Below are 14710 nucleotides of genomic sequence, written 5' to 3'. Positions count from 1 at the left end.
GAAACTACAGAGGAGAAGCCGCAGGAATCCAGTGCATCTCTCAATCAGCCTGAACCATCTCCCTCGGTTCACGCTGCCCCTTTTCTCCAAAGTGGGCTCTAAATAGCAAGGTGACGGGGTTAAAGGAAGAAGTCACAGTCAAGGAGAGCAGAAAAGACAGGAGGACCTTTTATCTTCCCTTTCCCCTAAACATCACTAGCTTCGCCCTTCCCTAGAACACAGGCAACTCCAAACATTCTCCTCTGAGACTCTAGGCATGAGCCACTGGTCAGAGGAGCCTGGCGACTCTGCAGAGGCTGAATGACCTGGCACAGCTATTCAATCTGTTCATCTTTAAAGTGGGGGTGGGGACACCCCCATGGTACATGCCAGGTGCCTCAGGCAGGACCTGACACCTTGGAAGATGGGTTAATTTTTCTTCCCCCTCCCACGAATTCACACAAGAAGTTTGGGAAGCATCACTTAAAAAAAAAAAAAAAGCACTTTTCTCTGCCTTAAAACCTGCAGAGACAGGTATCTTCGCAGAGATACAAGAGTAAAACCAACTCACTCCTCTTCCTTCCTGTACTCATGTCCAGCCCCAAGTAGGCACGTGGTTGAACTCTCCTGGTGGCTCAGACAGTAAAGAATCTGCCTGAAATGTGGGAGACCCAGGTTTGATCCCTGGGTGCGGAAGATTCTGTAGAGAAGGAAATGGCAACCTCTCCAGTATTTCTGCCTGGAGAATTCCATGGATAGAGGAGCCTGGCGGGCTATAGTCCCTGGGGTAGCAAAGAGTTGGACACGACTAAGCGACTAACTCTTTCACTTTGGGCAGTGAACATATTGATACATGCTTCCTGGAAAGAATGTATGGCCTGAAAGAGTTTAAAAGTATTACGTGATGAAACACTGAATTGATCTCTCGGCATTTAAAACATGCTTTTAATACAAGAAGTCACTCGAAAGAGTTCAGTACCACATGGCTTTGAGAGAACTAGAATGCCAGATCTAGCAATGAGGGTGGGAAGGCCTGCTCGGGATGGGGCCGCATCCAGTAGGCGCCTGCAGGGGAAACTGCGACAACTGGGACAGCATGTGGTGTCACACGCAGGGGAAGCCTTGGAAAGGGGCACAAGCCCGCAAGCATTTAATCCAAAGAGATAATCAGAAACAGATTCCTGAACAAACACGTTTCAGAGCACTGTTCGTAATAGAATGAAACAGAAATCTAGCCACAGAGTATCAGTTAATCTGGGAATGGTGTATCCTTGTGAAAGAATGCCATCTGAGATGAATACTGGAAATTGAAGGGAAACTTGCCTCTGAGGTAAAATGGAAAGAGGTTACAATTTTGTTTTAGAATATATACATAGAAAGAGATGAGAAGGACAAGCACTAAAATAATAAACAGCACTAGTTCCAGGTTTTGGGGGGCGGGGGTTGTCTAGAGATTATGTTATATATTTTTATTTTCTTCTCTATGAAGAAAAGTGAAAGTGTTAGTTGCTCAGTCATGTCTGACTCTCTGTGACCCCATGGACTGTAGCCCGCCGGGCTCCTCTGTCCATGGGATTCTCCAGGCAAGAATACTGGAGACGGTTGCCATTTCCTCCTCCAGGGGATCTTCCCCACCCAAGGATTGAACCCAGGTCTCCTGCATTATAGGCAGATTCTTTACCATTTGAGCTATCAGGGAAGCCCTTTCTTTTCTATACTTTTATTTTCCTTCTTTATACAATGACTATAACTAGAATACGGAGAAGGCCATGGCAATCCACTCCAGTCCTCTTTCCTGGAAAATCCCATGGACAGAGGAGCCTGGTAGGCTGTAGTCCATGGGGTCGCTAAAAGTCGGACACGACTGAACAACTTCCCTTTCACTTTTCACTTTCATGCATTGGAGAAGGAAATGGCAACCCACTCCAGTACTCTTGCCTGGAGAATCCCAGGGACAGGGGAGTCTAGTGGGCTGCCATCTATGGGGTCGCACAGAGTTGGACACAACCAAAGCAACTTAGCAGCAGCAGCAGCATATCTAGAATAAAATTAATAACCTTTTTTTTTTTTTTTTTTAAAGAGAGGCCTCTTCAAAACCTATTGGCTCTCTGAGCATCTTATGCAGTTCATGAAAATTTTAAAATTTTGATAAAATATACATAACATAAAATTTATCATGTTCACCATTTAAAGCAGCAGTCCCTAACTTCTCTGGCACCAGGGACCGGTTTTGTGGAAGACAATTTTTTCCACAGATGGGGTGGGGGGGATGGCTGGGGAATGACTCAAGTGCATTATATTTATTGTCACTTTATTCCTATTATTCTTACATCAGGTCCACCTCAGATCATCAGGCCTTAAGATCTCGGAGGCTGAGGATCCCTGATTTAAAGGGTACAGTTCAGTGGAATTAAGTACATTCACAGTATTGTGTAACCATCACCACCATCCATCTTCAGAACTCTGTCATCCCAAACTGAAACTCTGTACCCGTTAAACAATAGCTCAGATTCCTCCCTTCCTTAAACCCTAGTAACTGCTAGTCCACCCTCTGTCTCTTGTGACGTGACTATTTGAGGTACTGCATATAGGTGGAGGCATCTACACACACAAAAGCATGTCCTTTTGTGTCTGGCTTATTTCACATAGCATAACATCAGCAAAGTTCATCCGTGCTGTCGCATACATCATGATTTCATTTCTATTATAGGGCTGGAAAGAACCCACTGTATGTACGTACCACATTTCATTGTATGATGCCAGCTTTCTAAGCAGACTTTAATTTTTAAGCATATCTGAAAATCAAAATGATCATATAACTGACGGATATACACTCACTGAAGAATTACAAACACCAAATTGTACAAAATAAAGAGAAAAGTTATTTCACACAGAGAGTCAAAATTGCCTACCTTAAACCCACTATAATCCACAATATCGAGCCATTTTTTTTTGCAGCAGGAAAAAGTCACAGGGCTATGGACTGTAATAACAACGAGCGGCCTCAAACTCAGTTATCTGGGACCGAAGGCATGTGTGTCGCTTTGTCCGAGCAATTAAAAAGGCTCCCACAGCACTTGGAACAGCAGCTGGCCCTTGGGAGGGGGGTACCAGAAACCTTCTGGGCTGATGGAAGCGCTCCATATCTTGACTGGTGTGTGTGTTTAGTTGCTCAGTTGTGCACAACTCTTTGTGACTCTTTGGACTTAAGCCCAACAGGCTCCTCTGTCCATGGGATTTTTCAGGCAAGAGTACTGGAGCGGGTTGCCACATTCTCTTCCGGGAGATCTTCCTGATCCAGGGACCGAACTCACATCTCCTGGATCTCCTGCATTGCAGGTGGACGTTTTACCCACTGAGCCATCAGGGTGTGGGTTATACACGGGTATACATTTGTCATCGGTCAAAACTCATGGACCTGTTCACATAAGATCTGTACATTTCACTGCATATAAATGGGAAAAGGAAAGAAAAACAGACTCCTCCCCTGAAAGAGGACATATGAAGCCTAAAAGCAATTAATCATGAATTTTAGGAAAACAAAAGTGGTTCTGCATCTCAGCCACCAATCGCTCGGGGCCCTACAGTGGATCTTTGGAACTAAGTCCAGGCTCCTAAAACACCGGCTCATCCAGGGAAGCCTGGTAAACACTTGGACTGAACTGCCAACAGCTCCAGGGAGCCTCACTGGGTTTGGTAAGCAGCCCAAGAGGTGTGAGACGCAGGTGGTGTTGACACGGAAAGATGTGAGGCTCAGTGTGGGAGGCTGGGAGGTCCACCCTGACCTCCCGTGGGATTCCAGGTGATGCAACGCTACAGAGGACATGGGAGGGGGTGGAACCATAACCGGCCCAAGAAAAAACAAGCTCCCAGGAGAGCTCCAGGGAAACAGAACTGAATGTGAGTCTAAAGCAGAGCAGAGACCTCTGACTCCCTGTTTTGGATCAAGCGGGTGGCAAGGGGTCTTTTCAGTTGCTTCTGCGTTGGACTTGGCTAGGATCCTGAAGAGGCAACAGCTACCACTCTCTTATGAAGCATCGTTATTTGTTACTCTCCTCTGTGCTGTCTGTCCTTATAAAATATCAAGTTTAGGCCACACATCGTGGGAGGCAGCTGTGTCCCAGCCACGGTGAATTTCCTGCCAAACCATTTAAAGGAGTCAGATGACTTTTTTTTCTCTTTTTTTGTAATCTGCTATTTTAGATTCTCCACATCACCATTGCCCTGTGTTAAAATGCATGACCCAGTGGCCAACAGATCTTGGGGCTGTTTATGGAGCAGCAGTCAGTAGTATATATACTTCTTATCATCCTAAAGACACCTCTGAAAACACTAAACAGCCACACGTATGCCAATTGGCAAGTGAAAAAAATGACAGTCTGGGACTCAGAAACTTCCCTAGACTTAATGGTGTATTTCTTAAAAAAAAAAAAAAAAAGACAAAAAACTGAACAGGGATGCATACAAGCTCATTGATGTGGGCTCATTATTATTTGGCTTCCCCTGGGCAGCTCAGTGGTAAAGAATCTACCTGTAATACAGAAGCTGCAAGAGGTGTGGGTTCAATCCCTGGGTCAGGAAGATCCCCTGGAGGAGGAAATGGCTACCCACTCCAGTATTCTTGCCTGGAGAATCCCGTGGAGAGAGGAGCCTGGTGGGCTACAGTCCATAGGGTTGCAAAGAGTTGGACACGCCTGAATTGACTTAGCACACTCGCATTACGCTTTAGTTAAGAAAATCAGGAGTGACCAGCTCTCACCATGTAAATGCTTACGCTGGACCACAATCCTGAAAGTTCCCCCACCCAAACCAACCCTTCCTGTGTGCCTCACAAAGTAAATTACCTTTACTTCTGACATCCTGGGAAGATCATGGCCACAGAGCCAACTCCTGTCCCTCTCATCTTGGCTCAGTTTGCTCCTTTAATCTGCTGGTAAACATTCTGCGTTCCAACCGTTTGGTTCCAGTTGCATGCCCTGAGGAGTCTCAGCCTCACGTTTCTAGTCACCTTTGAAAGTTCTCAGCCAGAGTCCCACTTTTGCTGTTCACTTCCTCCCAGCCTGGAGTCATAGGTCCCCCAGGGCCAGCCGCAGTCCCCATCCAGGCGGGATGAAAATGGGCACACTGCAGCCGCAAGAGCAGGCTCAGGATGTGTGCCGAGAATGGGGGCAAGGAGGTGCCTCTTGCCTCCTTATGCCAGAGAAGAAGGAGCCATCCACCCAGCCCCTCACCCACCCCAAGGTTGGGGACAGAGACGTGGACTCATTTTGGTAAGAGGTCTGTCTGTTCATACTGACAAACTCACCTACAAGAAAACAACCTTGCGCTGGGTATCAGTCTCATGGAAAGCCTTGCCAATCTTGTGATATCAAAACCCCATGAAAAATGTATAAGTCGGCTAGACCCTGTGAGCTGTAACTTAGACCAGTGGAAATGAAGCTGGTCCATCTGCCCTTGGGACCATGTGGCATTTCCTGGACCAGATGTACACGCTCATTATCTAGTGGAATAAATACCACCTTTGCCCTGACAAATAAGTAAGTTATTTCCCTTCCCACGATGGACTTGGAAAACATTTTTGGCATGGAGAAGCAACTATATAGAACCAGGAAGTTGTGATGCAGAAATCATCAGCTGACCTGAGATAACTACAGTCTTGGTTGTTATAAGCTCATTTGTTCTCAGCATTGTGAATGGTACTTGGTTGTTGGCATTGCAGCTGAATGACCCCCAAACCATAGAAACAGCAAAAATAAAACAGAGGGACTTGCTTGGTGGTCCAGTGGTTACACTCTGATCTTCCAGTGAAAGGGGCATAGGTTTGATCCCTGGTTAGGGAACTAAGGGGTTTTCCAGGTGGTGCGAGTGGTAAAGAACCTACCTGCCAATGCAGAAGACACATGAGATGTGGGTTTGATCCCAGGGTCAGGAAGATCTCTTGGAGCATGCAACCCACCCCACTACTCTTGCCTGGAAAATTCCATGGACAGAGGAGCCTGGCGGACTACAGTCCACGGGGTTGCAAAGAGTTGGACACGACTCACTGACGCGTGCACGCAGGAAACTAAGATCCCATATGCCACAAGGCATGACCGAAAGTATGTATTAAAAACAAAACAAAACAAAAAACAGGAATAAAACCTGTGGTTTATATGGCTTGGTATGAAGTCCACTAATTTCCCTTCCTGTGACTTCTATTCTCATCTCTATGGTGGTTTAGTCGCTAAGTCATGTTCGACTCTTGTAGCCGGCCAGGCTCCTCTGTCCATGGGATTCTCATCTCTATAGACAGGTGGTATCCACTTTGGGGACAGGAGAGTTTAGAGAGAAGGAGGCAGGGGAGACAAGCTGTGAGAACGACCTCTTCACGGCTTACTATTTCATCGCCAAGACCACACACTCAGTGTGTGCTACTTAGAATGCTGAATGCCTCGCTTCACGTTATCACAAACAGCAGTGCACAACGAGCCATCTTCTCTGTGATGCTCCGACTGCAAAAGTGTTTCCTGTATGTTTTCTCAACTGATGTGACCTGATTTGAGAGCAGGGCCTGTGTCAAATGCTTCCCTTATTCAAATATCACCTACCTGACAGGGACTCTAGAATCTCTCTAGAAGAGAAACAAAATTAGGCCAGGGCAGGAGGGCTAGTGTCATAAAGTATATATGCTTTTTTTTTTCCCCATGGGAGGCCTCCAAAATTATATATTCTTCATTTTTTTCATGGCCTTCTAATGGAGTTTAGTTTCTGGGGTCCAGGGCAGATCCAAAGCAGAAAATGAAAAAGCAAGTATTCAACATATATTTGCTATTTTCATTCATTATTATCTTATTATTTTTATTTTATCAGTCAGTGCCAAACTTGTTGTTAAGTCTGTTGAATATCACCTGTCAGTGGACATCTTGTCAGCTGATTGCCTTGCACAACATTCACAAGCCACGAGAAAGATGTTCTTTGTGCTTTGCATACAGCATTGATTTAATATGGTAGAAAAATTGCAATATAGCTTTCCAGCAATAACAATCTCGTGCTACAAAAAGAAAACCAGTGATCTGCGTTTTAAGGGATATGCTTCAATTATCAAGAAAATGCACTCAGAGAGGTAGCTCGTACCCAGAAAATGCAGCGCTGTGGCATCACTTCATTGACTAATTAAGTCGCAGGTGCTAAAAAAATTACCGAATTGATTTTTTAAAATGTAGACATGACCCAAGTCACTCTGGTATAAGTTTAACGAGTTTATTTATTCTGACTTATACAGGACATTAAAGGAATGACTTTCCACATATGACCTCTCACCTCTCATCCCAACATAATCTACCCCATTGCCCCAGATCAGACAAGGGAGAGCAAAAAGACATGGAAACCAGTTACTGGCCACAAATATGAAACTGGGTTTGTCATGTCAAAAAAGTGAAATGGTACCATAAATATTATTATTATTATGTTATATATTATTATTATTATTTGGTATACTTTTAAAACTGCTTTTAAAGAATTTGATGTATTACTAGAAAAAGATTTAGATATTGTCTTGATGCATGAAGTATTAGAATACCTTCTGAAGGAAGAAGTGTTCTGACAAAGTAGTAGTTAGGCTGCTCATCAAACCACCCCAATAAATAAATGAGTAAAGAAACAAACCACAAGATTATATCTTTGAGGTTCTAGAAATAATCTACTTACCTAAATGCAATGGAAGAGAGGTACTTTAGATGCAAATACATCAGTATGTCTAAAGGAAACTGGGAAAACACAGTGGAGAAGTAACTGTCAATGGAACTAAAGAGGGCCAGTGTCCTTGACTAAATACAGACTGCCAGTGACCTCAGTTTCTATGTAGGAATGAGAAACTGAAATAGGCATCAACTTATGCCAGGCATGACGCCCAAGGCAATCAGAGAAAACACATTATCTACCTATTACACAAAGATGTCCACTAAGTTTACACTGGAAAAAGCAAACAAAAAAACCCCTCAACATTTAAACAATAGGAGAATATACAGCAAATGAAATTATGCATGTTCACACAATCACAAATTATGCTGCTACTTCAAACCACAGTTAAATACTTTAAGTGACATGGGAAAAATACATGTGAGTTCTGTGAAACATACATATATATATATATATGTATATATATCTCCTTAATTATGTAAAAAAAAAAAGGCAGGAGATATCTAAAATATTATAGGGTTTTTCTTCACAGTAGCATTAGAGGTAATTTATGTTTTCCCCCATGTTTTTTTAATATGTAACCAAACTTTGGGGGCTTCCCAGGTGGCACGGTGGTAAAGAATGCACCTACCAATGCAGGAAATGCAAGAGATCGGTTCAATCCTTGGGTCAGGAAGATCATCTGGAGAAAGAAATGGCAACCCATTCCAGTATTCTTCCCTGGAAAATCCCATGGACAGAGGAGCCTGGTGGGCTAGAGTCCATGGGTTTGCAAAGAGTGGAACCTGGCTGAGCCCACAAGCAAACCAAACTTTAAATGGCATATGTTACTTTAATAATTCAAAAACATAAATGCTGTTTTGAGAGTTAGTCCAAGAGTATAGAATAGACTGAAGGAGGAAAAAAGTCTCTCGCCTACAGTTACTTAGAAATGCATTCTGGGGTCTCCTTTTCTGTCAGTACTTTGGAAAGTGAAACAAGCAATGGACACTTTTGTTATTACTGAGGGCAAGCTCAGCCTGGGGAGCTCTTCCATCATGTACTGACCTTGGATGAAGTGGCCAGTACCATGTACAACATTCACTGAAAAACACTCCCATACCTCCTGGAGACCTTTTTAAAACTGGGGTGGGCTGGAGCTCATTTCTCTACTAGCAGACAAGGGGAATATTTATTAAGCCACTTTTCTGGGGCTTCTCTCTCTCTCTCTCTTTTTCTCCCCCTATTTTATGATGTTAGTAATTTGAAACCCTCTTACACCATGGAAACCTAACTAAAGGTTTCACAAGTAAGAAAGGGGGCTGGGGAAACGTGAAACATTCCTGTCACACATCTTACTCTAGTAATTAACAATTCATATGCAAAACTCTTCGCTCACAGATTAACTTGGGTCTTTCCTGGTATCATACTGGACCCAACCAAATTGATTGATTCACTCAGGGTTATCTGAAATAACCTGCAATAACAAGTAATCACTTGGGTGTCAAACTGCCTGGCACAGAGCAGAACACGTTTCTTCCTCAATGAGAACAACGTTATCTTTTTTCTCTTTCAAGTCTCCCCAGCAAAGCCATCTTTAACATTTTAAGTGTCATGGCGTGTGTATGTGCTAAGGCACGTCAGTCACGTCTTTGTGACCTCACGGACTGTAGCCCTCCAGGCTCTTCTGTCCATGGGACTTTCCAGGCTAGAATACAGGAGTGGGTGGCGTACCCTCCTCCAGGGGATCTTCCCCACCCAGGAATCAAACCCGTGTCTCTTAGGTCTCTAGCATTAGCAGGAGGGTTCTTTACCAATAGTGCCACCTTTAAGTGTTAACAGATACCCTAAAAAATGAATTACTGATTTAGTCTACATAATTTGGCAAACTTGGCTTTTAAGGAATTCAGGGACCTTGTATCAAGTTTGATTTTAAACAGAAATCACAGCCCTCTGAATACGGTGACATCAAATGGACATTTGCAGACACTTCTGAAGAAATACATCGTTCAAAACTTCTCTCTGCATCTTCCATCTTTCCTTAGCAATCTGTATTGCTCAGATGATAAAGACTAAGTGATTTCTACACAATTTGGGGCAATATCACTTGTTTCTTCCTCTTTCCCCTCACTTTTAACCACAGGCTATGCGAACCTCATCAAAGTAAGATACAGCATTGATTTAATTAATGATCTAGATAATCGGACTCTTCTTACATGACCCTCTTGGTCACAATCTGCCTTTCCTGAAAGACTTTTGTTATGACCATCCTACATCTGTTGAGTCTTTTAAAATTCAAAATATGACAGCTAAGATTACATCTAAACCAAGGCTGGGACTTAGAAAAGCCAGAAGTTGCTTCTAAATTTCTAAGAAAACTCCTGGGGTGGCTCTCAGTGCATAAGCAGAGACCAGAATGGCTAAGGGCCAGGGAGACATGGTTTGAACCCTGATTCTGCCCTGCACTGTCTGTGTGAACTTATGCCTTAACATGCCTAAGCCTCTTATTCTTTCCCCATATATAACATGTGCTGAGACATTACAAATACAAACAAAGTGCTCGATGAATGGAAGCAATGAATCCTTTTGATTCTTAATCTGTAAAAATAGAGATAAAATGATAATTTCACATATAGTACAATTTTCATAAAGTGTTCAACACACCTAAAGGGTTCTACAAACATTATTCTAGTTTCTGCAATAAGCGATGTGTTCTCTTTTTTTCTTTCTTCTTCTATCTTTTGGTGCACTGCAGGGCATGTGGGATCTTAGTTCCCTGACCAGGGGTCAAACCCTTGCCCCCTGCATTGGAATCTCAGAGTCTTAACCACTGGACCGTCAGGGAAGTCCATTTTTTTCTATGATGCCTATGCTTAATATTAAGAAGCAGGTCATTCTATTTCATATAGCCTTTTTTTTTTTTTTCCAGTGTAGAATTCAACACGTGCCCCGACCTCCAAATTACTGCCACCATCAAAACTGAAAAGTGTGATGAAAGATTTTGTTAGAATAAATATTCCATAATATTCGGGTTTCTTCCTTGGCTGACCTTAACATTACAGGGAAAGCTATACAAAACAGATAATGTTCATGGAAAACCATCAGGAGGCCCTGGATAGACCGTCACAGGCCTTTTCACAGCACCCTCCCCCCAACACTAACAGCTCTGAGATGACTGTAATAACTTCACGTGGTCACATGGGCAGCTTATTCAAATTTCAGTGGAATCGTGCATATAGCTGGATTTTCATTTTAAAAGTTCTGTCCACATTTTCTACAGAAACCACAAACCAAGATGTTTACGAACAGAAAAACCTTAACCTAAGAAACATTTTAAATGATTTCAGTATCCTTTCGTTCTTGAGACTTAAAAGCAAGTGAGATGCTTTATTTTTTGATTTTGGGTTTCCTCTCGAAAGCTTGGGAACCAGGGGCTGTTCTGACCTTTAGACACCCATGTCACCTGCCTACTTGAGGATTGGTAAATTACTGAAATGTGAATCACTGTTCGCCCAGAGCAAGGTGTAACACACCTGCCTGCTTGGAAAGAAGGTAGAAACCTACATGTGTCCATCTGTCTAGAGAACTAGATAAGACTCCATGTCAAGAGCTGCATACTTTCAGAAGTCTAAAGTAGATCCATATTTGCATATAATGGGATCATTTTTCCTCCTCTTTATTGTGCCTAAAAGCAGTTGGGCTAAAATGTTCTTTTATTCACAACCCACCTAAGACCCAGTCACTCTTTAGCTCACACTGTTTTTCTTCCCCTTCAGTTTTACAGTAAGAAAAAGTCAGTTTTGTTCTTTGCACTCTGCCCTGTTTTGTCAAATTATCATCTGATGCCAGAAGGCAAAGCAAGGTTTTGGAAACATATCAGTTTCTTCCCTCCATCTCTCTACCCTCAACTCTGATAAACTATCTCCACCACCAGGCAGCCTGTAACCCCATAAATACACTGGCACTTAAGGGATAAGGGCCTCAAAAAAAAAACAAACAAAAAACACTTGTTGATAAAACTTGCTTCTGTGAAACAAGATGACTCTTTCAGCACTTTGCTATGTCACCTACATCGAGGAGCTTAGCATCTCAAGGATGAGTTTCAACTAGACCCACTAGGATAGACCACTTGTATGGCTTCTTTTATGTCTAGCCTCCCTTTTATGATCTCAGGGAGACTCCTTTCTTTACACTAAAATAAAATTCTTAGTTGTATCACCTTGCATTAAATCAAGGCAAATGTGAGGCAACACTGTGGTATGTTTCAGGCCGTTTAATTATGGCAAAGAAAACTCATTTCTCCCAGTTATCCCTATAGCACACACACACACACACACACACACGCACAGGCACCACAGTTCAGGAAGAAGGGATCAGTTGAGCAACCTCAGAGCCTTTAGGGCAGCTCCGAGAAGACAAGAAAATAGTAAAAGGTTAAGGTGAACACATTGAACTTAACTCACCTAAAATGTGCAATGTAATAAGTTCGGGCCTAAAAACCTTTCCAAATTTTAGAGGAAATGCCCAAAGTCACCAGTTAATTATGCAAGAAGGAGAGGGGAGGGGGGAAGGTGGAGCCCTTGGAGGACCCTAGGGAGGTGCTGGCAGAGCAAAGTGGCAACAGAAAAGACATAATATTTCATCAAAAGAACTAAGCTGGCTTCCTAGCTAGACAGAGGTCTCCAGAGGCTTTGCTACATTGTGAACACTTGTCCACAATACAATTTCAAGTAAAAAAAAGTAGCTTTTAAGATGGGCTAAGCATTCCCTAGCTAAACAGTTGCATTCAGTCAAAAGTTCTGAGCACAGAGAGACAAAGGCAAGCAGATACTCACCAAAAGGAGGAGTCAAATGTATCCCCTTCTGAAAAACTATTTGTTTTAGTTTGTTTTCTTTTAAACTAAAGGTGCATCTAAATAGATGCTCTTTCTATACAAACATCCTTCAAGTCTCCTGACTTAAAGGAAAAGACATATGTTACGACAATGGCAGGTGCTGCTCAGTCACTCCCCGGGGCCCTTCGGACACCTGCCCATCAAGGTGACAGGTGCTGCCCCCTCCCCCCAACACTCTTCCCAGCCTTAAAAATGCAACCGCATCCCGCAGGAGGCCTGCGAAAACGGTCCCCACCGGCGGAGTGGGGAGTGCCAAGCACCAAAGCCCCGCTGCTGGAGTCTGCAGCGCTCGATTTGCAATGACGCCACATGGACAGAAATGGGGGAAAACAAGAAAAAGAAACAAGGATGAGAAGGCAACAAACAAAAATGTGCGCCCCTTCTTTGGTGATCCAAGACGGGAAAAAAAAAAGAAACCCCAAACTAGAGATGGCCAATGGCTGGCTTATCAGAACACAGCTGGGACACCTCTAATTCATACAAGAGCTTAAAAAAAAAAAAAAAAAAAAAAAGTAGTAGTACCTGGGAAATCAACTTGAACACATTCTAATGCAAAATTCCCCCCATCATCACCATCACCACAAACTCGGGATAAATAAAACCGTCGGCACTCAAGCTATTAGAAACTACATTTTACTCATAAACCAGAGGTTTACATAATCACAAATTACATAATACTCCTTCCGTGCACGAAAAACCTTTCTATAGGTGAAGCTCCAAGCCCTCCGGGTTTTTCACGTTTTCCAGGGAGAGCTGGAAAAGTCTGCTGAATAATTGGGGGAAGGAGGAGGAGGAATGGAATGCCAGAAAGTCATCTTTGACAAGCTGTCAACCCCACCAAATGTTCTAGGATTTTAAAAAGAGCCTCGCGGAGCAGGTGACTCGCCTCTGTCCCCATCCACTAAATGCCCGGGCATCTGAGGCCAAGGCAGAGAGGGAGCAAGGAGCTGGGCGCGGGGCGCAGAGTGTGGGGCGTCGCTGTCCGGTGGGGGGAGGGTGGTGGTGGCCGGGGCTTACCTGCTCCCCGAAGTCGATGGCTATGTTGGTGATACCCAGGGGCACCAGGAACCGGATCAGGGGCCAGTAGTGCGTGAGCGCCGGGAATTTCACCATAGTCCCCGCCGTGGGCTGACCCCACACACATCTGCCGCCGCGAGGGGACTGTGCCGGGAGGCGCGGGCCGGGCGGGGGCGCGGGAGGACGCGGAGGCCAGGTCCGGAGGGGCCTCGGGGCGGCGGCGGCGGCTCCTCCTCGCGGCTGCGGCGCCCTCTCTCCAAGCGCGGCTGCTCTAGCAGGAGATCCTCAAGCTCAAGTCCATCCCTGCTGCCCTCCCACACAACAAAGATCTGCCGGGAAAAAAAAGAGGAGGGACAGCGGCGGCGGCGGCGGCGGCGGCGGCGGCGGCGGGAGGCTCTGCTGACAGCGGCTCCATTATAAGCGCTTTGGGCCCGGAAATAAATAACCGCGCGCACGAGGCGCCGCCGCCGCCGCCGCCGCCGCGCGGAGGAAATCAGGGGCGGGCGCGGAGGCGCGGACACGGCCCGCGGCCCCGGGGGCTGGGGGCAGGCGGCGAACTGGGGAAGGGGCCGGGCCGGGCCGGGCCGGGCCGGGGCGGGCGGGCGGCGCCCTCCTTCCCGGCGCCGCCGTCTGCGCTCCGCTCGGCCGCGGGGGGCGCTGCGCACGCACGGGCCGCGGGGCCGCCGCCTCCGCCGTCCGGGCCGCGCGGTGCCCGGGACGCGGCGAGAGGGCGGCGGCGCGGGGCTGCGGGGGAAGCGGGCTGGGGGGGTCTGGCGAACGCGCGGCCTGCACCCGAGGGCGCCGCCCGGGGGACGCCTGAGGAGGAGAGCGCACCCAGCAATCGGGAGGCTCCGGGGCCGCCCCGGCTCCCTGGCCGGGCCCTGACGCCCGAGCCGCGTGGGGCCGGGGGTGCTGGGCTCCCCTCACCGTCCCGGGAAGAGCCAGGACGTGTGGGAAATGGGCGGCTGGAGCGCGGATGCTCTGGAAAGGATGGGGCGCGCAGGGGCCGGGAGGGAGCGGGATTAGGAGGACCCCACCTCCCATAGCAGGCGCCGCGCCAGCCCCATCCCCGGGTGGCCGCCTAGAGCGGAGCGGGGACCTGCTTGGGGCCCACCTGGACAGCTGGGGGCCCGGGAGACATGGAGGCTTCGCTCTGGGCGGGC

General features: G+C 46.0%; 1 protein-coding gene across 3 annotated transcripts in view; it reads right to left on the bottom strand.

The window, feature by feature from the left end:
• Positions 1-13967, bottom strand: part of ANKH (ANKH inorganic pyrophosphate transport regulator) — a 169973-nt gene extending 156006 nt beyond the window's left edge. For 2 of the 3 annotated variants that reach the window (XM_059878696.1, XM_059878697.1), the window contains exon 1: positions 13548-13705. Coding sequence is in view for 1 of the 3 variants with exons in the window: in NM_001109793.1 (NP_001103263.1) it covers positions 13548-13643 (96 nt within the window). In the remaining 2 variants the exon portion in view is untranslated. 3 annotated transcript variants of the gene reach the window in all.
• Between the last annotated feature and the right edge of the window lie 743 nt (positions 13968-14710).

Source organism: Bos taurus, chromosome 20 (assembly GCF_002263795.3).
Source record: "Bos taurus isolate L1 Dominette 01449 registration number 42190680 breed Hereford chromosome 20, ARS-UCD2.0, whole genome shotgun sequence".
Classification (NCBI taxonomy): Eukaryota; Metazoa; Chordata; class Mammalia; order Artiodactyla; family Bovidae; genus Bos; species Bos taurus.
This window is presented reverse-complemented; position numbering and strand designations above follow the sequence as displayed.